The following is a 22,686-nucleotide window of genomic DNA, read 5'->3' as shown; positions in this document are numbered from 1 at the left end:
TGAAATGTAAAGTTTAAACCGGTCTATTAGCAACATTTTGATTAAAAACTCACAGTTTTGTATTTTTATTCCAATTCAATCCAATCAAGTCCAATTCAGAGTCTCAACAAGTTGAGACATTCCCGATCCAAGCTGACAAGACAGGGCTCTCACCTCCTGTCTTGGGCTTGATCTACATGATCCAAGCTGATTGGAGTAGGCATTGCACCTCCTCCAAGGCTTGATCTCATTTGCATCTTAGCCAAAAGGCCGAGATGCCGCTTTTAAAAATAACTTCAAATGAAGCTAAAATGTAACCTAATGACTTCAACCAAGCACAGCATGTCGATACTACACTTGATCTTGGCCAAAAGGCCGAGTTTATTTATTAGTCACAAGTAAGGCTTACATTAACACTGCAACGAAGTTACTGTGAAATACCCCTAGTCACCACACTACAGCGCCTGTTCGGGTCAATGCACTTAACCAGCACGTCTTTCAGAACGTGGGAGGAAACCAGAACGCCCAGAGGAAACGCACGCAGACACAGGAAGAACATGCAAACTCCACACAGACACAGTCACCCAAGCCGGGAATCGAACCCAGGTCTCTGACGCTGTGAGGCAGCAGTGCTAACCACTGTACCACCCACAATACATAAGCAACTTGACTTCCTGCACAAATCAATATTGCACTTGCATAACTAATAATCATATTGAGATTCACACATCATTCTCAAACAAAATCTGACATAAATTAACATTGGAAATAAGAAGTGACAGTGCATACAAAAACAGAAAGTGCTGGATAAATTCAGATGGAGCAGATATCCACTCCATCTGACGAAGGAGCAGGGCTCCGAAAGCTAATGGCATTTGCTACCAAATAAACCTGTTGGTCTTTAACCTGGTGTTGTTAAAACTCTTACTGTGTTTACCCCAGTCCAACGCCGGCATCTCCACATCATGGAAATCATTACAGACCAGAGATCAAGCTGCATAGCTTGGTTACTCTCTGCTTCAGCCCGAGCGAGGGGGTCCGAAACTAAATTAAGTGCTATGCTGACAAACGTTTGACTCAAGATTTTACTTTAGTGCCAAACATTGAAACAGACTGGGCTAGGGACTCCAATAAGAATCTCACAACACCAGGTTAAAATTAAATGGGTTTATTTGGAATCACAAACTTTTGGAGTGCTGCTCATTCCTCAGTTGAGGATGAAGGAGCAGCGCTCCAAAAGTTCGTGATACCAAATAAACCTGTTGGATTTTAACCTGGTGTTGTGAGACTTCTTACTGTGTTCACCCCAGTCCAAAGCCGGCATCTCCACATCATGCCTAGAGAATCCAGTCAGTGGCGAGCCAATATTGTTTTCTGAGATGGAAGAAAGCTGTCCACAAAGATCTAGCAATCTCTGTGCTGTGGTTTTCTTCTTTGTCAACTGCAGTTTAAATGTGGCACCAAGTCCAGGGATGTTTTGGCATGCAGCAGCAGTAATGTCAGGAATATAGTGTTCAATTCTGGTCACCACACTACCAGAAGGACGTGGAGGCTTTGGAAGTACAGAAAAGATTTACCAGGATATTGCCTGGTATGGAGGGCATTAGCTATGAGGAGAGGTTGGAGAAACTTGGTCTGTTCTCACTGGAACGACAGAGGTTGAGGGGCGACCTGATAGAAGTCTACAAGATTATGAGGGGCATGGACAGAGTGGATAGTCAGAAGCTTTTTCCAAGGGTGGAAGAATCAATTACTAGGGGGCATAGGATTAAAGTGTGAAGGGCATGATTTAAAGGAGATGTACGAGACAGGTTTTTTTTTTAAAATAGAGGGTGGTGGGTGCCTGGAACTCGCTGCCGGGGGAGATAGTGGAAGCAGATATGATAATGACTTTTAAGGGGCGTCTTGACAAATACATGAATAGGATGGGAATAGAGGGATATGGTCCCCGCAAGGGTAGGGGAGTTCCGGGCAGCATGGTTGGTGCAGGCTTGGAGGGCTGAAGCACCTGTTCTTGTGCTGTAATTTTCTTTGTTCAAGCACCCAATCATACTGAAGTACTTACAGACCGCAAAACGAGACAGTTAAAAATACAACTTTACTTTCTATTTACATTTTCAGAGAGTGAAGTAACTTCTTACAATTGGATTATGATGGAAACCAACAAAAATAAACCATCTTAAAATAAAATATTTTTAAATGTGTAGATTATGGAGAAATGTTACATTTCACCGTTTAAAAAAAAAGTCAGCTTCTCAGGGCTAGTGAGGGTGTCTCATGGTAACTGCGAACTTGTGTTTGAACTCCCAGTGACATCTCATTCTGCAAGGTGCTGTCATTATCACTGCAAAGGCCAAGACATTGACTTGTTTAAAATCAATGATGGCTTCAACACATACACACAAACAACAAAGAAATGATGGTTGGTGCAAAACACGCCTTAACACTTGTGGCAATTAATATTTTTCTTTATTCTTTCATGGGGTTTGGGTGTCGATGGCAAAGCCACCATTTATTGCCCATTCTAATTACTCATGAACAGAGGGGTCTGCTGGGCCATTTTAGAGGGCAGTTCAGAGTCAACCTTATTGTTGTGGATCTAGAGTCACATGTCGGCCAGACTGCCTAAAAAGGACCTTAGTGAACCAGATGGGTTTTTATGACACTTGATGATGGCTTCATGGTCACCATTACGGAGACTAGCTTTCAATTCCAGATTTTTATTAATTGAATTTAAATTCCACCAGCTGACATGGTGGGATCATGCCCTCAGAGCATATTTTAAAGACTGTTGATTAAGTCTAGCTTGTTTATTAGTCCAGTGACATATCACTATGCTATCATCTCTCCCACATAGAAGGACGATACTGTAATCTTAATGCTTCATCTACAATCAGAATAAAGCAAGCTGCAATTTAATTTAACTCCAAGGGTGCAATCCACAATATAACTTGCCATTTCAAAATTGTTTTTAAATGTTGGGTCATCTCAGTTAACTTTCAATATCTTTATGGTAGAGTTTGATGATATGTAATCAGCTGACACTATTCTTGGAATGTTGGTAAGCCCAACATTAGGAGAAATGAAGCTTAATTCTATCTGGCATCTGTGAAGAAGGCAAGTTGAAGGAACTCCTGATCTGTCCGGCCATTCTCACATTCCAGCTCCATAAGCTGGAAGGAAAGCATTATTTTCAGGGCCCAATGGAAGGTCTTTCAAATAACTAAGTAGTAGGTGTTTGGAGGAAAGACAATTGCACACGCGGCTTTGTCTGTGCTCAAGTGACCCCAGAAAAGAAGCTTGCCGTATGCTTGAAAATTTCTGCAACCAGTGAGAATTACAAGGACTGAAATGTGTAGTGGACACTAAATAATGACTATATCTTTCCTTTGTTTTGTGGTTTAGCTCCTTATGAATTGTGGCCCTCATTCATTTTTGTTTAATGACACTGGGGCAATCTTATTGATTTTATTTAGAAAAAGACACATTAGACAGTAATGCTGGGCATCAGTTCAGTGTAGATTAGGAACATAGCAAAAGGAGTAGGCCATTCAGCCTGTTCCACCATTCAATTTCATGGCTGATCGGACACGTCAATGCTTTTTACACCATTTCCACAACCCTTTTCATTGCTGTTAATCAGTCTATCAATCTCTGTCTTAAACATACAACAACTGAGCTTCCAAAGCCCTCTGGGTGGTGAACTCCAAAGATTCACAACCCTCTGTGTAAAGAAATTCCTCCTCATCTCTGTTCTAAATGGCATCGCCCTTATTTTGAAATTGTGCTGGCTGGTTCGAATAGAACCTTTTCAATAAGTTAGCTTCTCGTTCACAAAACTTCAGCACAATTTTCATACCAGTAATGGATTCTTGCTTGGAAGATGGAATAAAACTGTTGCCGGAGGAAAACAGCTTCAACTCTCGAATTCAACATCGTTTAGGCATAGTGATTGCGTGTTGAACTGAGCATTCATATTGCAGCTCTGGTTAAAATGAGCAAATTTAGCAGAGATTCAAAGTTCTAATTCTCTAATCTGAGTGTTTCACTAATGGCAAAAAGGAGAGAAAAATATTCAGAATGAAACATAAAAATGTTTTGACTCAAGTTCAAATCAGACAGACACCCATTGTGCAATGACCACCAAGTCACTGTAGAATCACGACTCAAAAAAGTGCAAATAGTAAGCCAACTTTCCTCGGGTGGATGGAGCTATTACAAGGGGGCATAACTATAGGGTTCGTGGTGGGAGATATAGGAAGGATATCAGAGGTAGGTTCTTTACGCAGAGAGTGGTTGGGGTGTGGAATGGACTGCCTGCAGTGATAGTGGAGTCAGGCACTTTAGGAACATTTAAGCGGTTATTGGATAGGCACATGGAGCACACCAGGATGATAGGGAGTGGGATAGCTTGATCTTGGTTTCAGATAAAGCTCGGCACAACATCGTGGGCCGAAGGGCCTGTTCTGTGCTGTACTGTTCTATGTTCTAACTTTATGATTAGACTCTAATATACATATAACATTCTCATTCACCACCTTTGACAAAGGGTCATCTGGACTCGAAACGTCAGCTCTTTTCTCTCCTTACAGACGCTCCCAGACCTGCTGAGATTTTCCAGCATTTTCTCTTTTGGTTTCAGATTCCAGCATCCGCAGCAATTTGCTTTTGTTTTAACATTCTTAATAGTATCTATTTGTTAAAATAAACTTACCTGGCAGAACGAACCCAGTTATTGTGTCCTTTAAGGGACAACAAAAACCGCTGTTGATGCGTGTTCCACATCTTTACTGATTTGTCATCAGAAGCCGTAACCAGGAAATTCCCGTCACAGGAGAAGTTCACACTGCGGACGGCGGCACTGTGGGCTGTGAAGGCAGTCGATGCTCCTTTGCTAAGTAGAAGAGAGCAAAATCACTTCAGGTGACTAAAACAGGCATGCCAAATAATGCAGGCGGTCACCGTAACAGAGTTTTAATAAATGGCAGCACTGTTTTCAACAGCTAAAAATTGACAAAAAAAAAACCTTCTGCTATTTTACCTTCAGGAGGAAATCACAACCTTCAATTCAGTTTTCTTTTTAGAGCCAGATTTAAGGTAATTATTTCATGTTGAGGGTAAGAAATACACTTGCTGAAATTCAGAGGAGTTCGATTTTCTAGAAATGGCTGAAATGTTAAATTCTATCAGTCTAGTTATTATTTCTTGAATTCTTCCAGTATAATAAACATTGTGCTGAGGGGGTCTACATTTTGAGTGTAACAGTCTGTTCCGGTGTTAAAGTCTAATGAAATAGAAGACTAGATATTAAGGAAAGCCAGCTCATTATTTTAAAAACTATTAGATCAGTGAAAGATTCCCATCCTCGCCAAAAAAGCACCCAAGAGTATTTTCTTTTTAAAGTTCCGGGTAAATTCCTTTAAGATATTTCATTTAAATTCACTCTTCATAATCAGAGCTGAAAATAGTGCATCTGCCAAGATGACTTCATTATGGAACATCATCTTGACAGAGACTTTGCAGTTCCTTTACAGCCAGCTTTGGAGACGGCAAAACATCTGCCAGGAGTATTTCATTTGATGAAATCACTTCACATCCCACAATGTCATTTGTCTATAGGGCAAAAATCAGTGACAGGCTAATAAAAACGCACATATTTCAACTCAAATATTCAAGGTATTGAGAACACATCAAACTGGTTACAAACAATAAAGATAAAGTGGCAGAAAATTAAACCAGCACATTGGGAGGTAGAATGTTAAGTCAAAGCAATCTTATTAAACACTCAGCCTGTCTGATCACCCAGTGTGTGCTCTGCTCATCTCTCCCCCTACTCCTACGTTCTATTTGCTTGTCCGCCCAGTCCTGAGCATATCTTAGCTCCCTACAGCGTGAAGATACTGTACCTTTAAGAAAAGTATTTAATCAGGGTTTCTCTGCAGGATGTTTCGAGCAGTCGCTAGCGCTTTGTTGGAGCCATTTTGTTTGCAGCCAGTGTCTTTTATTGTTATTGAAGCAGTATAATTGACATCATGTTTGCTTTAATCTGAACTAATGCAGTGTTCTGTTGTTTTAGTGTTCCCTTGGGATCGCAGAGTAGAGCTTGATTGGGATAATTGACAGGTTGGGTCATATGACTGGGAACGGTCATGCTTTCACAGAGAATTCCAGCTTAGTTTTTTAGATGCTGTTTTGGAAGCTGCAGAGAGAGAGGTATCCTTTATGTCTCTGAAGTCTGAAGATTGGAAGCTGCGAGAGATTAGGTTTACTTCTCCGTTTTGCTGTCTAGAGGATATATCCTTCTCTGAAGACTGTTGTTTGGATCTTTGTCCATTGGTGTTAAAAGCTGGGAATCTAGTATAGTGTGAGCATACTTGATTTAGTGCTAAGTAATTCTGAAGAGCATATGTCTATGGGTATTGCTTTTAAATTAGAACAATAGAGATAGCTAGCTGCTAATAATTGTACTCTTATCGTGTTTAAGTTTCATAATTGGTAAAAGTTATAATAACTTTTGTTATATTGTGTGTTCTTAAATAAACTTTGTTTGACAAAAGCTTCCTAGTGGGTGACTTGAATTATACCTGGAGTGAAACACCGTATGCTCACCAATGTCAAAATCAAATGCAAAACTTAGGGTTTAGGCTAACTTCACAAAACACCTTGCAGTTTCTGGCCTGGGCCTTAACACAGACCTATATGACCCAATTCTTTTTGGATCTTGTTTGCCTGAGTCCTTGCTGAAAGAATGCTTAAAAAGAAAAACAAAGAAGTGAAAAGTGAAGTAAGTAATGACGAGAAAAGGAGAGCGCAAAACGAATAAGTGAAAAAATGAAGAAAGAGAAATAGTATAACTATCTTTACGTAGACAAGAGGAGAAAGATGGAGCACAAGAGCATGTCTGAGAACCAAATTAAGAGTAATGTCAAGGGAGATCCACGAGCTTTGCTCTTTGAGCAAAACTCGTATAAATGTCATTAAATACTTTCAGCGTAACTGTGCAATCTATAACTTGCTGTGAACAATGGCATAACTGACCTGTTATTTCTATAACACTAACTGATATGTCTGTTATCTATAACAAACATTTGCATATCATCAGATTAGAAGGCTCACCAGCATTACTCACACATTTGGAGTCCAGAGTCGAACAGTCTTATCTCGTGAAGCAGACACCACCAGCTGGCCTGACGGGGAAAACTGGACACACATCACAGCATCCTTGTGTCCTGTAAATCGGTAAGCTCTGGATTGTGGCTTCAGGTTCCATATCATAAGGCATTTATCAATTGAGGTAGTCGCTTCAGAAATAACAAATCACTAATATTAGAGCTTCAAGTATTTTCCATCCAAGTTCCTTATGATTTATCTGTAAACGTACTCAAACCACTTGACATGTAGGAGTTGGCTTACACTGTCTTCACAGAATACTACAGTGCAGAAGAGGCCCTTCGGCCCATCGAGTCTGCACCGATGCATGAAATGCCCTGACTTGCCCACCTAATCCCAGTTGCCAGCACTTGGCCCATAGCGCTGAGTGTTATGGCATGTCAAGTACTCATCCAGGTACATTTTAAAGAATGTGAGGCATCCCGCCTCCACCACCCTCCCATTTCAGACCGTCACCACCCTCTGGGTAAAAGTTTTTCCTCAAATCCCCTCTAAACCTCCCACCCCTCACTTTTAACTTGTGTCCCCTCGTAACTGAGCCTTCAACTAATTATGTCTTATGTCTGTTCATAAAGTGAGATTTAGAGCATAATAATAACAATAATATCCAAACTTCAATCTTTAGAGCAAACACTTGACTATATATATGAGAACCAATAGAAATTGGTAAGCTGCTTCGTGGGAAGGTGAATATATAAAAAAATTATAAAGCAGTCATTATCTAAGTGCACAAATAATTGTTATATTTAATTGTTCTGTAGTTGGGGCTGCTGATTGCCACCGCTGCCACACCCTATGTGCTGGAAAAAGGACAGTGAAACAGAAAACAGAGAGTTGGTTAGGCCGCATTTGGAGTATTGTGTGCAGTTCTGGTCACCACACTACCAGAAGGACGTGGAAGCTTTGGAGAGAGTACAAAGAAGGTTCACCAGGATGTTGGCTAGTCTCAAGGGTGTTGGCTATGAGGAGTTGAATAAACTAGAATTGTTTGCACTGGAAAGACGGAGGCTGAGGGGAGACTTGATACAAAATGATGAGAGACGTAGACAGGGTGGATAGTCAGAGGCTTTTTCCCAGGGTGGAAGTGTCAGTTACAAGCAGGCACAGGTTCAAGGTGAGGGGGGGAAAGTTTAAGGGAGATGTGCGGGAGAGTGATGGGTGCCTGGAACGCGCTGCCAGAGGAGGTGATGGAAGCAGGCACATTAGCAACATTTAAGAGGCATCTGGATGGGTACATGAATAGAGAGAGAATAGAGGGATACGGACCGAGTAAAGGCAGAAGGCTTGTTAAAAAAGTTTAGTTAGGGCATCATGATCGACACAGGCTTGGAGGGCTGACGGGCCTGATCCTGTGCAGTACATTTTGTTCTAGAAAAGGCTGCAGCTTAAGGAAAAATACTTTCATTCCCCCATGCACATTCTACAGAATCATAGAGTCCATCCAGTGCAGAGGAGGCCATTCGGTCCATCGGGTTTGCATTGACCATCTGACATACCCAGGCCCTCCCCCCATAGGCCCCCATGGCACGCACACGCGCACACGCACACAAACCCGGGTCCCTGGAGCTGTGAGGCAGCAGTGCTAACCACTGTGCTGCCAATGTATGATTTCATATATTATATAAATAGAATTGCAACTCTGAAGAGTTCTATGGGACTGAAACGTTGACTTTGTTTCTCTCTCCACTGAGGCTGCCAGACCGGAGTTTTCCAGCATTTTCTTTATTTCAGGTTTCCAGCATTTGCAGCATTTTGCTTTTATACTTGTATTTTACAAGGTCATTTATTCCTCCTCTTGCTAATTCTTAAGTGCTAGTTACAGCATTTATAATGCCAATTGCAGGGAGTTTGCTGATTCCCAGCAAGACATGAAACACAGTTGATAAATAATGTATTTTCTTCCTTGTCCCCTATTCTGCAGCACAGCCAGAGGCCTAGCTAATCACTTGCTAATAATGTACTTTGCCCTTCCATATGGTGCATCAGAATCACTTGATTAACTTCTATCTACCATCTGACAGTAAAGCCACACATTTCATTGCAAGTCACCATTCTATCTGCCTTCCTTATGCTGCTTTTGTACATTTATTGGTCATTTAGTCATGTAGTTTTATTTTCAAGTGAAATTAATGAATAACAAAAGAGAGCTTATAAGGGCGATTATCTCACAACAAACCTCAGGAACATTATAAGTAACTGGAATGGAGCTTAAACGGTTTACAATCATGGATGGTCTCCTGGGATTGGATTACAGACACAACCTTTCACCTTTGAGTCAGAAATTTGAGGGTTCAAGCCTCAGTCTGGGAACTTTACCACATAGAATCACCTACAGTGCAGAAGGAAGCCATTTGGCCCATTCAGCCTGCACATCATCAACAGGATATAGAATGAGATGCTGTTATTCGTGCAAGAATTTCAATGAATGCCTCCTTTGCTCATTTGGTTGTGGGAGAAATTAAAAATCTTAATGAACGATTTGAAACAGCAAGGAGTGCTCAGTGTTTAACCAAACTTCTTGGAAAACATAATTCATTGCGCTGTTAATGGGGCACAAAATGGTTCGTGTATTTACTTTTATATGATTCTTGGCCAGACCCCACAAGTTGTTGGTCTGATCAGTTAGGAACCAATAACATTTTGATTAAATAGACACAGTTCGAAGTTCAAGACACTAGCTACATGAGGAATGCCAGAAGATGCCACAGGTTCCACACAAACAAAAATGAACCTTAATATTCAAGGCCAAAAAGATAAAACTATTTACAACATTTTTGTCTTGTATTCTAACATTCAGGGCAAGTATGAGGTACATATGAATTAACAGGTGAACTGTGGTAAAACATAACAAGTGATAAATGCAGCCACAACAGATTCCATGGATTTCTCAATAGCCTACCTGGATGTTAGTCACATCAAGTCAACCAATCTCACTAAAACTCTCTCTCTCTCTTATCAAGGCTTATTCCAAAATTTACCTTTCAAGATCGCTGCTCCAACTCAAGATGATTGCAACAACGGCCCACCTCACAGGAGTTCAATCTCACCCTCCATTTCCTTGGATTCTCGAGTACACAAGAATCGACTCATGCACAATTTCAGCTTTTAAACCATGCCAGGCAGAACAGCATTGCTCCAAAGTGTTATCTTTGGCCCAATGGCCCACATCGAGTTGCCAACCTTCAGCTACTTTCTCAAATCTTCAGGACTTCTCTTTAGCCCTTTTCAACAAGAAACTCACACAAGCCCAAGACACTTAAAAGTCTGCTCCCTGTAGCCCTTTCTCTAATTAGAGCCCGTTTCTCCTTTTCTTAACTTAACTGGGTCTGTGTCTCCTCTCCGTCCTATTCTCTGGGACACTTGCTGGCTCGGGTGCTCCACATTGGGTCACATGATCTAAGTCTTCTCTTTTACTTCCAGGCACAGACCTGCCCTGGGCTTGAAGAATGGGAAGATGCTTAACTGCAGATGTGCAAGCTGCATCCAGCCTACACATGTATGGGGGCTCTTGGCAAAGACTGTTGGGACGTGGAGCTCCTGACCTCCGCGTTCAACACGGCAAGCTGGGTTTTATGACAACTTGCAGCGGCATCAACCCTGGTTCAAATGTAGAAAAAACTCTTGGTCAGAGTTGTGGGCTCAAGTTCCATCCCTGAACAATTTAAGTTGAAACTCCAGTACAGTACCAAGGGGGTTCTGCACTTTCAGCGGTACTGCTTTTCAGATGGATCATCAAATCAAGATCCCGTCTGTCTTTTCAGGTGGGTGTAAAAGGTCACACAACACTATCCAAAGAAGAGCAAAGAAGTCCCTCCCAATGTCCTGGTTGGCATTTATCCCTTAAGCAACATCACAAAAACAGATTATCTGATCACTGATCTCATTGCTAACTTTGGGACAGTGTCAGATGCAGATTAAATGCTGCGTTTCCTACAGTGATTAAAGTTCAAAATGCACATCATCTGCTGAGAAGTGTTTTGGGACATTCCAGGTCACGAAAAGTGCTAGATAACAGCAAGGAACATAGTAAGAGCATAACACAGCAACAAACAAAATAGCACAACCTGTAGGCATATTTTAAAAATAAATCACTGCATGTTGATGATGGATAATGAAGGAGCAATTAGTCAACTGGATACTGCAGTGACTAAAATGTACAATTGACATCCTTCTATTTCTGATGGTGTAGGAGACAGGAATTATAACGATACTCTTGAATCTGTCCTTAACCATAAGTTTGACTGATATTCTTTGAGCTATTCTCCATCAGTGGTTGTGCAGTGCAGCAGGACCACCAGCTGCCAGACGGCAAATAATCAATAGTGTTAAAGAGATTGGTGTTGACAGATTTTACAGCATTCTTGGGCGACTGTTCTTTCAGGGGTCAGGAAAATCAAAACCAGCAATTTGTGTGTGGCCAATTCCCAATGTCAATCGATTGCTCCTTGGCTTTGTTTGACCTGAAGTCATGAGACATCATGGGGTTTGCAGGCATTAATGACGACTTCCAGGATCAAGCTTACCAAACTGTACACCACCCCTGGTGGCATATTATTCCGATGCAGCAAGCACGCCAGTGTTCAGATGTTGAAGACGACAATGTTTACTGCAGAACTCCTGCAACGATGTCCTGGGCCTGAGATAATTGGCCTCCAATGACCACAACCATCTTCTTCTGTGCTAGATATCCTTCCAACCAGTGGAGACCTGGTTGGAAGGATATCTAGCACAGCATTTGACCACCTCGGTCAAATGCTGTCAAAGGCAGTCATGCTCGCCTCTGGCATTCAGCTCTTTGGTCCATATTTGAACCAAAGCTGTAATGAGGCCAGAAGCCGACTACCCTGGTGGAACCCAAACCGAGCATCCGTGAGCAGGTTATTGCCAAGTAAGAGCCACTTGGTAGCACTGTCGATTACCCCTGCCATCACTTTGCTGATGATTGAGAGTAGACTGATGGGGCAGTAATTGACCAGGTTGGATTTGTCCAGCTTTGTGTACAGGACGTACCTGGGCAATTTTCCACATTGTTGGATAGATTGTAGCTGTACTGGAACAGCTTGGCCAAGGGCACAGCAAGTTCTGGAGCATATGCCTTCAGGACCATTGCCAGAATATTGTCAGAGCCCTTAGCCTTTACAATATCCAGTGCCTTCAGCCATCTTTTGATATCATGTGGGAGTGAATCGAATTGGATGAAGACTGGCATCTGTGATGCTGGGGAGCAGAGATCGGTCATCACCTGGCCCTTCTGGCTGAAGATTGTTTTTTTAAATTCACTCATGGGATGTGGGCGTCACTGGCTGAACCAACATTTATAGCCCATCCCTAATTGCCCTTGAACTGTGTGGCTTGCAGGATAATTTTAGAGTGCATTATGTCAGACCAGGTAAGGATGGCAGATTTCCTTCCTTAAAGGGACATTAGTGAACCAAATGGGTTTTTAAGTCAATCGACATTGGTTCATGGTCATCATTAGACTTTTAATACCAGATTTTTATTTTATTGAATTCAATATTCACCATCTGCTACAGTGGGATTTGAACTTGGGTCTCTGGATTGCTATCCCAGTGACATTACCACTACATCACTGTTTCCCCATGTTGTGAATGCTTCAGCCTTACTGTTTGAACAGACGTGCTGGGCTTCTCCTCTTATCGAGGATAGGGATATTTGTGGAGTTTTCTCCTCCAGCGAGTTGTTTAATTGCTGTCCACCATTCAGCTCAATGTGGCAAAACTGCAGAGATTAGATCTGATCCGTTGCATGTGGAATTGCTTAGCTCGTCTATTGCTTGCTGTTTGGCATTCAAGAGATCCTGTGTTGTCACTTCACTAGTTGAATGACACCTCATTTTTAGGTATACCTGGTGTTGCTTCTCCATGCCCTCCTGCACACTTCATTGAACCAGGACTGCTCCCCTGGTTTAATGGCAATGTTACAGTGGGGGATATGCTGGGCCATGAAGTTACAGACTGTAGTCGGGTACAATTCTGCTGCTGCTCTTGGCCCAGAGTGCCTCGTAGATGCCCAGTCTGAAGTTTGTTCGAAGTCTATTCCATTTCACAAGTTGGTAGTGCCACACAACACGACGGAGGATATGCTCAACGTGGAGGCAGGACTTTGTCTTCACAAGGACTGTGCAGTCATCACTCCTACTGACACTGACACGGACAGATGCATCTGCGGCAAACAGGTTGGTGAAGATGAGGATTCTAACATCAGTTAGAATACAACAGCCCCAGACATGATGCAAGAAAACTCCCAAGGGTGGAGCACTTTTGGGAGTCATAGTCTTCTGTCCCTCCCATGCACACTACACTTATCACATTACTGCATCTCAAATGACACAGTAAGAAGTCTCACAACACCAGGTTAAAGTAGAACAGGTTTATTTGGTAGCAAATACCATAAGCTTTCGGGACTGCTCCGAAAGCTTATGGTATTTGCTATCAAATAAACCTGTTGGACTTTAACCTGGTGTTGTGAGACTTCTTACTGTGTTCACCCCAGTCCAACGCCGGCATCTCCACATCTCAAATGACACACATACCTTATCCCAATGTTTTTCCTTCCTGTTGGTTCCCTTATCACCTGCCGCAGTCCCAGTCTAGCATCTTTGGGCTGTGGGAGGAAACTGGAGCACCCAGAGGAAACCCACGCAGACACGGGGAGAACGTGCAAACTCGGCCAGCTCAGTTGGTGATGGCATTACATTGAAGTCCCCCACTCAGAGTAGCTTCTCTGCCTTGCCATCCTCAATGGTTCCTCCAAGTGGTGTGCATCATGGAGGAATACTGAGCTCAGGGGGGAAACCAGCAGGTTTACCTGCTAAAAGTTTCAGGTTTTTTTTAATAGCCTGGTCTAGTGAGCTAGCTATCAATCCAGTGGCCCAGCTCTCATGCAAGAATTGGGCCCATTCTCTCACCACATCTAGCTCTGCCTGTAATTTGTTTTCATGTTTTTACCAGCACATGAAGGGACTTAGAAATTGCTAAGCGAGAAAAGACCAAGGTCCATCTCGTTCAACATTTGCCATCCCAGAGTCACATGACAAAATAATGGAGCTTTTTTTTTAAAAAAAATCATTTTATGGGATGTGGGCATTTATTTATTGCCCATACTTAATTGCCCTTATGGTGGTAGTGGTGTGCTGCCTTCTTGTACTGCTGCAGTCCCCGAGGTGTAGGTACACCCATAGTGCTGTTAGGGAGGGAGTTTCAGGATTCAGACCCAGTGACAGTGAAGGAACGGCGATATATTTCCAACCCCAGGTTGGTGAGTGACTTGGAGGGGAAACTTCCAGGTTGCTGACTAATTGCAGCAAAATTAATTTCCATGAGTTTGAATGCAACAGCCCCAGACATGATGCAAAAAATCTCCCAAGGGTGGAGCACTTTGGGAATCAGAAGTCTTCTGTCCCTCCCATGTGCACTACACTTACCACATTACTGCGTATGACACATACCTTGTCCCAAAATGCCATTTTCAGAAAGAATGCTATTTAATTTGCATTTGAATGAATCAATAGTAACCGCTTTCACCATCTCCCGAGGGTGTCTGAATCATAGCTTCACCACTTGCTCACTAAAACAGTTTCCACAAATTAGCTTGGAATTCAGTCTCCTTCAAACAGTGTCCTCTGGTTTTACTGTTCTGGACAAGATGAAATATTCTGTCATGACCAACATTCATTAGGCCCCGTCATGGCCAACATTAATTAGTCCCTTTGGATCCCTAAAAAGAGCAATCATAACACTTCACAAGCTTCTTCTTTTATAGTCTGTTAATAGTGATTTTATGATTCCAATTTAAATATTGTAATATTGCATCTTTATTGCTAACTTCATTTAACCTGATTCAATTCAATCACTTGGAGAAATGTTCAATTATTTCAATTGCAATCCCACAGCCTCCAAAACCCCAAATAATTAAACAGTAAAAGATTACTTTGAATGATCAATTATTGCAAACTGGTAAGAAATGGTACAACACTAGATGTACAATACTGATTGATAAGATGATTCTCATGCAGTACTTTTTCAAATGTGGGATTCATTACCACACAAAAAAATCATAAGGATATTTACAAGGTCCTTAATATGATTAACAGCAATTTGCATTCATGCCTTTAGCATTGTAGAACAAGCCAAAAGCTTAATCTCAAGGATTCAGGGAAAGCTGGGCATGGAGGGGATGGCGGGGGAGGGGTGTGTGTGTGTGTGTGGGGAAGAGTGCGACTAGAATAGAAAGCTAAGCCATTGTGCCTATAAGAGGCATGGGTATGACGGAAATGCTATTCCTCTGTGCTCACATTTCTACAGTGCAAAATGTCCAGTACTTACCTAGCTGCTTGTTGTTTGGGTTAAAATCAACGCTGGTGACCACATCTTTATGACCTTTAAAGTTTTGTTCTAAAGTTGGATCCTCCTAAGACATTAAGACGACAAATATTTCACTTTACTCTGTGCTGGTTATTAAATGTACCAAGTTAAAATTGCAATTTCTGTCCAAAACTAAACACAATAATTAAGACCTATTATGATCTTCCTGCTAAAATTCTAATTTCACCACTCATTTTAAATTTTGAGATCGCATCTTCAGCATTTATCACACTGAATCCAAGTCAATTCAACCATTAAAAAATATTCATTTACTTTAGCTTCAATTCCAAAGCCTCTGGAAAAGTTTTATAATGTTGAAGGAATTAATTATCACCAAGTTGAAAACATTATGGTGTTCATAATAGGTTTGCAATAAGTCATAGAATATGTCGTACTGAACAAAATAATTATACATAACAAAAATTGTCTCATAATACACAGCTTAAGATATATCTATGACTGTGTGACCAAATTCCCCTCCAATCTGATTTTCAAGTTTGCTGATGACACCACCGTAGTGGGTCGGATCTCAAACAATGACAAGACAGAGTACAGGAATGACAGAGAATCTGGTGAATTGGTGTGGCAACAATAATCTCTCCCTCAACGTCAACAAAACATAGGAGATTGTCATCGACTTCCGGAACGTAAAGGAGAACATGCCCCTGTCTACATCAATGGGGACGAACTAGAAAGGGTCGAGAGCTTCAAATTTTTAGGTGTCCAGATCATCAACAACCTGTCCTGGTCCCCCCATGCTGACACTATAGTTAAGAAAGCCAATCATTGCCTCTACTTTCTCAGAAGACTAAGGAAATTTGGCATGTCCGCTATGACTTTCACCAACCTTTACAGATGCACCATAGAAAGCATTCTTTCTGGTTGTATCACAGGTTGGTATGGCTCCTGCTCTGCCCAAGACCGCAAGGAACTATAATAGGTTGTGAATGTAGCCCAATCCATCACGCAAATCAGCTTCCCATCCATTGACTCTGTCTACATTTCCCGCTGTCTCGGCAAAGCAGCCAGCATAATTAAGGACCCCACGCACCCCAGACATTCTCTCTTCCACCTTCTTCCATCAGGAAAAAGATACAAAAGTCTGAGGTCACGTCCCAAACGACTCAAGAACAGCTTCTTCCCGCTGTCAGACTTTTGAATGGACTTGCCTTGCATTATGTTGATCTTTCTCTACACCCTAGCTATGACTGTAACACTACATTCTGCATTCTCTCGTTTCCTTCTCTATGAACGGTATGTTTTATCTGTATAGCGTGCAAGAAACAGTACTTTTCACTGTATGTTAATACATGTGACAATAATAAATCATATCATACTCTACAGCATCATAAAGCTTATTGATAGCTTGCATATTTAGCAAGTGAAAAACAAAACAGACTACACTGGTAACATGTATATCAATTTTTTGAAAAACCTGTTTTCAGCTCATGCAAAACTGAAATCAAACCGTGTTGTAAAGGAAAATGCGGATTAAAATATAATTAGAGAAATTGTCACACTTCAGCTCTCGATTTCAGTTCCAATTATAACCTAGAATTTACAAAAAAATATTTTTCTGCAGCCTCTTCTCTCAGCCTGTAGAGGGTGCTGCATGTGTTTCATATGTGGAATTATCTTATTGCCTGTAATCGGCACGGTAACCTTTCTCCCCCAATTACTACAACTGCTTCTACGTGATTATCTTGGGTTAGACAGCTAATAAAACATTTTAAATAGAAAATAACAACAAAACAAAAACACGGAAAGCCTACAACGGTCTCTCAAAACATATATAACCGGTTAATACAACACAGCACTTATTATTTTCTAAAGATAGTCAATATCTTTTCCCAAAGGTAGGGGAGTCTAAAGCTAGAGGGCATAGGTTTAAGGTGAGAGGGGAGAGACACAAAAGGGTCCAGAGGGGCAATCTTTTCACACAGAGGGTGGTGAGTGTCTGGAACAAGCTGCCAGAGGTAGTTGTAGAGGGGGGTACAATTTTGTCATTTAAAAAGCATTTAGATAGTTGCATGGGTACGATGGGTATAGAGGGATATGGGCCAAAAGCGGGCAATTGGGATTAGCTTAGTGGCTTAAAAAAAATGGGCGGCACAGACAAGTTGGGCCGAAGGGCCTGTTTCCATGCTGTAAACCTCTATGACTCTATATTCAGACAGATAGGTTTATCGTTGTGTTTAAGGATTGCAGAGCAACCCACATACAGCCTCTTTCATTCTCAGAGGATTTAAGGCTGTCATTTCTGAAATGGAAGGCTACTTCAGGATTAAAAAGGGCATTTGTTCAACATCGAACCAAAATGCAAAATTTAAAAGAAGATTTTTTATATTCCTCAAGTAATATTCTTTTGAAGGGTATCTCAGTTTGGCCTCCAGAAGAATGCCATTTCAATCAGATAACACGTACCAGTGCGACTATTCCCTCTGGTCCACTCTCACAAGTGGAAACATCCTCCCAACATTGCATTTACCCTGTCTAGCCCCTTAAGAGTCATTTATGTTTGAATCATATCACCTCTCATTCTTCTGAATTCCAAGGAGTACAACCGGTTTAATCTTTCCTCATATGGCAGCCCCTCCATACCTCCTCTGGACTGCCTCCAGTGATAATACATCTTTCCTTAAATAAGCGGACCAAAACTGTACACAATATTGCAAATGTAACGTCACTACTACCTTGTATAGTTGCCACAACAGCTCTTTACTTTTATACTCCAGCCCTCTTGATATAAAAGCCAGCATTCCTTTTGCCTTCCCTATTACCTTCTGCAGCACCTGCATGCTAGCTTTCTAGATTTCATGAATGAGGACTCCAAGTCCCCTTGTGCTACAGCTTTCGGCAGTCTCTCTCCATTTAAATAACAATCATTCTTTCTTGCAAAATGAATAACCTCACATTTCCATCCCCCCGCCCCCATGTTGAATTCCATTCACTTAACCTGTCAATATCTCTCTACAGGTTATTTATATCCTCCTTACAACCCGGCTTCCCTCCCCCTGTTGCATCATCTGAAAATTTGGCCACAGTACACTGTCCTCCCCTCCAAATCAATAATAGATATGGCGAAGAACTGCGGTCCCAGCACTGATCCCTGTGGCACTTCACCTCTGACTGTCCTCTAACCTGAGAAAGACCCCCTTAACACTACTCACTGCTTCCTGTTAGCTATGATGTGGAGATGCCAGCGTTGGACTGGGGTGGGCACAGTAAGAAGTCTCACAAAGTTTAACAGGTTTATTTGGAATCATGAGCTTTCGGAGCGCTGCTCCTTCATCAGGTGAGTTGGGTTCACAAACACGGCATATTTAGGCAAAGACAATTGCAAGATAATGGTTGGATTGCAAGTCTTTACAGGTAATCAAGTCTTTACAAGTACTGACAATGCAAGTGGAGAGAGGGATAGTCACAGGTTAAAGAGGTGCGAATTGTCTCAAGCCAGGACAGTTAGTAAGATTTTGCAAGCCCAGGCCAAATAGTGGGGGTTACATGTAGTGAGAGATGAACCCAAGATCCTGGTTGAGGTATTCCTCATGCGTGTGGAACTTGGCTATCAAGAGGTGAGATTGAAGCAGTTCCTCCTCAACTCAGTCCTAAATCTGCTCCCCCTTATTTTGAAGCTATGTCCCTTGGTTTTGGTTTCACCTGTCAATGAAACCAACCTTCCTGCTTCTACCTTATAAAATTATGAAGGGAATAAATATGTTTCAATAAGATCCCCACTCATTCGTCTAAATTCCAATGAGTATAATTCCAGTCTACTCAGTCTCTCCTTATAAGCCAACCCTCTCAACTCTGGAATCAACCTAGTGGATCTCCTTTGCACCTCCTCCAGTGCCAATATATCCTGTCTCAAGTAAGGCGAGCAAAACTGTACACCATACTCCAGGTGTGGCCTCACCAGCACCTTATACAGCTGCAACCCTGTTTTTAAACTCCATCCCTTGAGCAATAAAGGACAAAATTCTATTTGCCTTCTTGATTACCTGCTGTACCTGCAAACCAACTTTGTGATGTGACTCTACCTCCTTTTTGACCCCCTATCCCCCTATACCCTTTACCTCTCTTGTCAATCAAAAATCCAGTTAACAAAAACAGAAAATGCTGGAACTCAGCAGGTCTGACAGCATCTGTGGAGAGCGAATTGAGCCAACGTTTCGAGTCTAGATGACCCTTCGTCAGAGCTAAATACAACGAAAATAGAAGCATCCATGAAGAGATCAGAATGTGTGAATGGCAAAACAAAGGCACAGATTGTCAGAGGACAATCTAAGGAATGTGGCAGTTGGCCCTGAGGGGTATTGGAAAACAGGATGGCGAGAGAGATTTCAGAAGTGGAAAAATAAAAATAAGACTATGAGGCAATAAAAATGGACGAATAAGATGCTCTCCATCACAAACACTTAGGTGAAGCATCTCTTTTAATCTGGTCTGTTGCATTCGCCGCTCCACAGGGTAAATATGTGTGGTTACCGGGATGGGGCCTTGGTGGGATTGTTGTCAGTGCAGGCTCGATGGGCTGAATGTCCTCCTTCTGCACTATAGGGATTCTATGCTCCCAATGCAGTCTACTCTACATTGGAGACAAAACACAGACTGGGTGACCACTTTGCAGAGTGCCATCAGTCCATCCACAAGCAGGACCCAGGCCTTCCTGAGCTTGCCACTTCAACACATCACCCTGCTCTCCTAGCCACATGAGTCCTTGGCCTTTTGCAATGTTCCAGTGAACCCCAACACAAACTCGAGGAACAACACCTCATCTTCCGATTGGGTACTTTACAGCCTTCTGGATTGAACGTTTTGTTCAATAACTTCAGAGCCTGAACTCTCCTCTCCTCTCCCCTCCATTTATTCCTTCTTTTCATCTTATTTGCCCATTTTTATTAACTCATATTCTTATTTTTCCATTTCTGAAACCTCACTCTCCATCTTGTCTTCCAACCCACACCAGGGCCAACTGCCACATTCCACAGGTTGTCCTCTGACAATCTGCGCCTTTGTTGTGCAGTTCACACATTCTGATCTCTCAACAGGACCTAGCACCTTTCTCATCACCATTTACATTCTCTTTGGCCAATTGCAGCCCTCCCCCCAAAGTATCTTGTCCTATTTTCTTCATCCTTAGCTCTGACAAAGGGTCATCCAGACTCAAAACTTTTGCTCTATTCTCTTGCCAGATGCTGTCAGACCTGCTGAGTTTTTCCAGCATTTTCTGGTTTTTATTTCAGATTTCAGCATCCACAGTATTTTGCCTTTATCTAAGAATCTAACTGACTCAGCCTTAAGAAATTCAATAACTCAGCCTATTACTATGAATAATAGTAAATTCTATACTGCCTATTACTATTTCCTAGGTTGCTAAGATAATTGGAAGAACGAAAGAGGAAGATAAAGAGAAACTTAAATGCAGCAAGTTATGATCTGAATCAAATGTCCGAAAGTGACGTGAAACCAGATCCATTCAAAGGTACTTATAAAGGTAAAGTTGCAGGGCCGTGGGGAAAATCAACGGGATGAATAAGACTGACTTGGATAGCTAGTTCAAGAAGCTAGCAGAGGCACGATGGGCCAAATGGCCTCTTCCTACCCTGTAATGACTACATCCGCCACCTCGTATCTTACCAGAGGAGAGGCCATAACGCTCAAAGTGGCCCTGGACAATGAGAAATATTAAACCGGCCTCCAACATCAAGTGCCCACAAACAACCTCCCCCGCTCCCGTCCATCAGACAGAAGACCAACCATCCGCCGCCATTTAATGGGAGACCGCTCGTCCTCTACGCATGCGCGCCACTTTGCCTCCCCTCACCTGGACTGCGCACGCGCGCCCCTCTGAACCCACCCCCCCGTGCTCTCGGAATGCGCACGCGCACCCATCCGCCTTGCCCGCCCACTCTCCTTGACTGCGCATGCGCACCCATCCGCCTTGCCGGCCCATTCTCCTGGACTGCACACGCGCACCCTTCCCCGCCCATTCTCCTGGACTGCCCCCCACCGCGCTCCAGGACTGCGCATGCGCGTTCCCACCAGCGCGCGAGCCCCGCCGCATTTGAATTCCGGAAAATCGAAGCTGCCGTTTGGCCGGCGGCTGCGCCTGCGCAGAGACGGCGCTCTCTGGAAAGTTCGCTGCTGCTCAGGGTTGGAGCTGGTGTTACAGAGAAACACAGTGGCACAGGAGCAGATATAGGTTTTGTCATTTTATGCACACACACACATATAAATAACTATCGACGCTAGCAGGGAAAGGGGTTAAAGGACTGACAGGTGAGCTTTATTTCTTTAAATCAGCAACTGCTGGTGCTGATAAATGACTCCATTTAGCTAGAAAGGGTTATTGCATCAGGGTATGTTTCTGTAGTTTTAAAGTTTGCTGTGAGTCTTTTGCAGGGTTGGGTTTTGAAGCTGCAGTCAAAGTGCTGCATTCCCTCTCCCAGTGCCAGTGGATTTAATAGAGCGCTGTCAGCACCGCAAGGCATGCTGGGAGTGTGGGCTACCCATTGATTCTCCCAGTTCCCAATGTCTGGTGGTGAACAGCATAGAAAGTAACACTTTTGCTAACATAGCACATCTTGCAAACATATGACTGAGAAAGGTTTGGGGATTGCATTATTGCACAAATCTGCATTGGATTCTGGTCCATCAAAGCCTCAATTTTAAAAAAATCTCTCCCTGGTATGCAACCCCTCCCTAAACTCCATCCCTCCCTGTACCTTCCCAAGAATCTGTGTGTTCCTTCAATCTCTCATGCTTCCCTGCTCCCTTCTTCTTAAAGAAGAAATAGCAGGCCATCTGGATAAGAATGGTTCGATTAAGCAGACACAGCATGGATTCATGAGGGGAAAGTCGTGCTTGACGAACTTGTTGGATTTTTATGAAGATGTGACTAGTGCGGTTGATGGAGGGGAACCGGTGGATGCGGTGTTTTTGGATTTCCAAAAGGTGTTTGATAAGGTGCCTCACAAAAGGTTGCTGAAGAAGATTGGGTCACACGGAGTTGGGGGTAGGGTGTTAGCGTGGATTGGGGATTGGCTATCCGACAGGAAGCAGAGAGTCTGAATAAATGGGTGCTTTTCTGGTTGGCAGATGGTAACTAGTGGCGTGCCGCAGGGATCGGTACTGGGGCCTCAACTATTTA

At 42.6% G+C, this 22,686-nt stretch overlaps 1 protein-coding gene across 5 annotated transcripts in view; it reads right to left on the bottom strand.

Moving 5' to 3' along the window:
• Nucleotides 1-21,362, bottom strand: part of poc1b (POC1 centriolar protein B) — an 89,854-nt gene extending 68,492 nt beyond the window's left edge. For 2 of the 5 annotated variants that reach the window (XM_078219645.1, XM_078219649.1), the window contains exons 1-4: nt 21,174-21,353; nt 15,495-15,579; nt 7,109-7,280; nt 4,694-4,873 (exon numbers count right to left, since the gene is read on the bottom strand). In XM_078219645.1, the coding sequence (XP_078075771.1) occupies nt 4,694-4,873; nt 7,109-7,280; nt 15,495-15,579; nt 21,174-21,188 (452 nt within the window). In that variant the 5' untranslated portion in view covers nt 21,189-21,353. Of the gene's footprint in view, nt 1-4,693; nt 4,874-7,095; nt 7,281-15,494; nt 15,580-21,173 lie in introns of all 5 variants that reach the window. The other 3 variants (XM_078219646.1, XM_078219650.1, XM_078219648.1) reach the window with 3 other exon arrangements.
• Nucleotides 21,363-22,686: the final 1,324 nt, after the last annotated feature.

This window comes from Mustelus asterias, chromosome 9, assembly GCF_964213995.1.
Source record: "Mustelus asterias chromosome 9, sMusAst1.hap1.1, whole genome shotgun sequence".
NCBI classification, from domain to species: Eukaryota; Metazoa; Chordata; class Chondrichthyes; order Carcharhiniformes; family Triakidae; genus Mustelus; species Mustelus asterias.
Note: the sequence above shows the minus strand (reverse complement) of the source record. Positions and strands in the feature narration are given on the sequence as shown.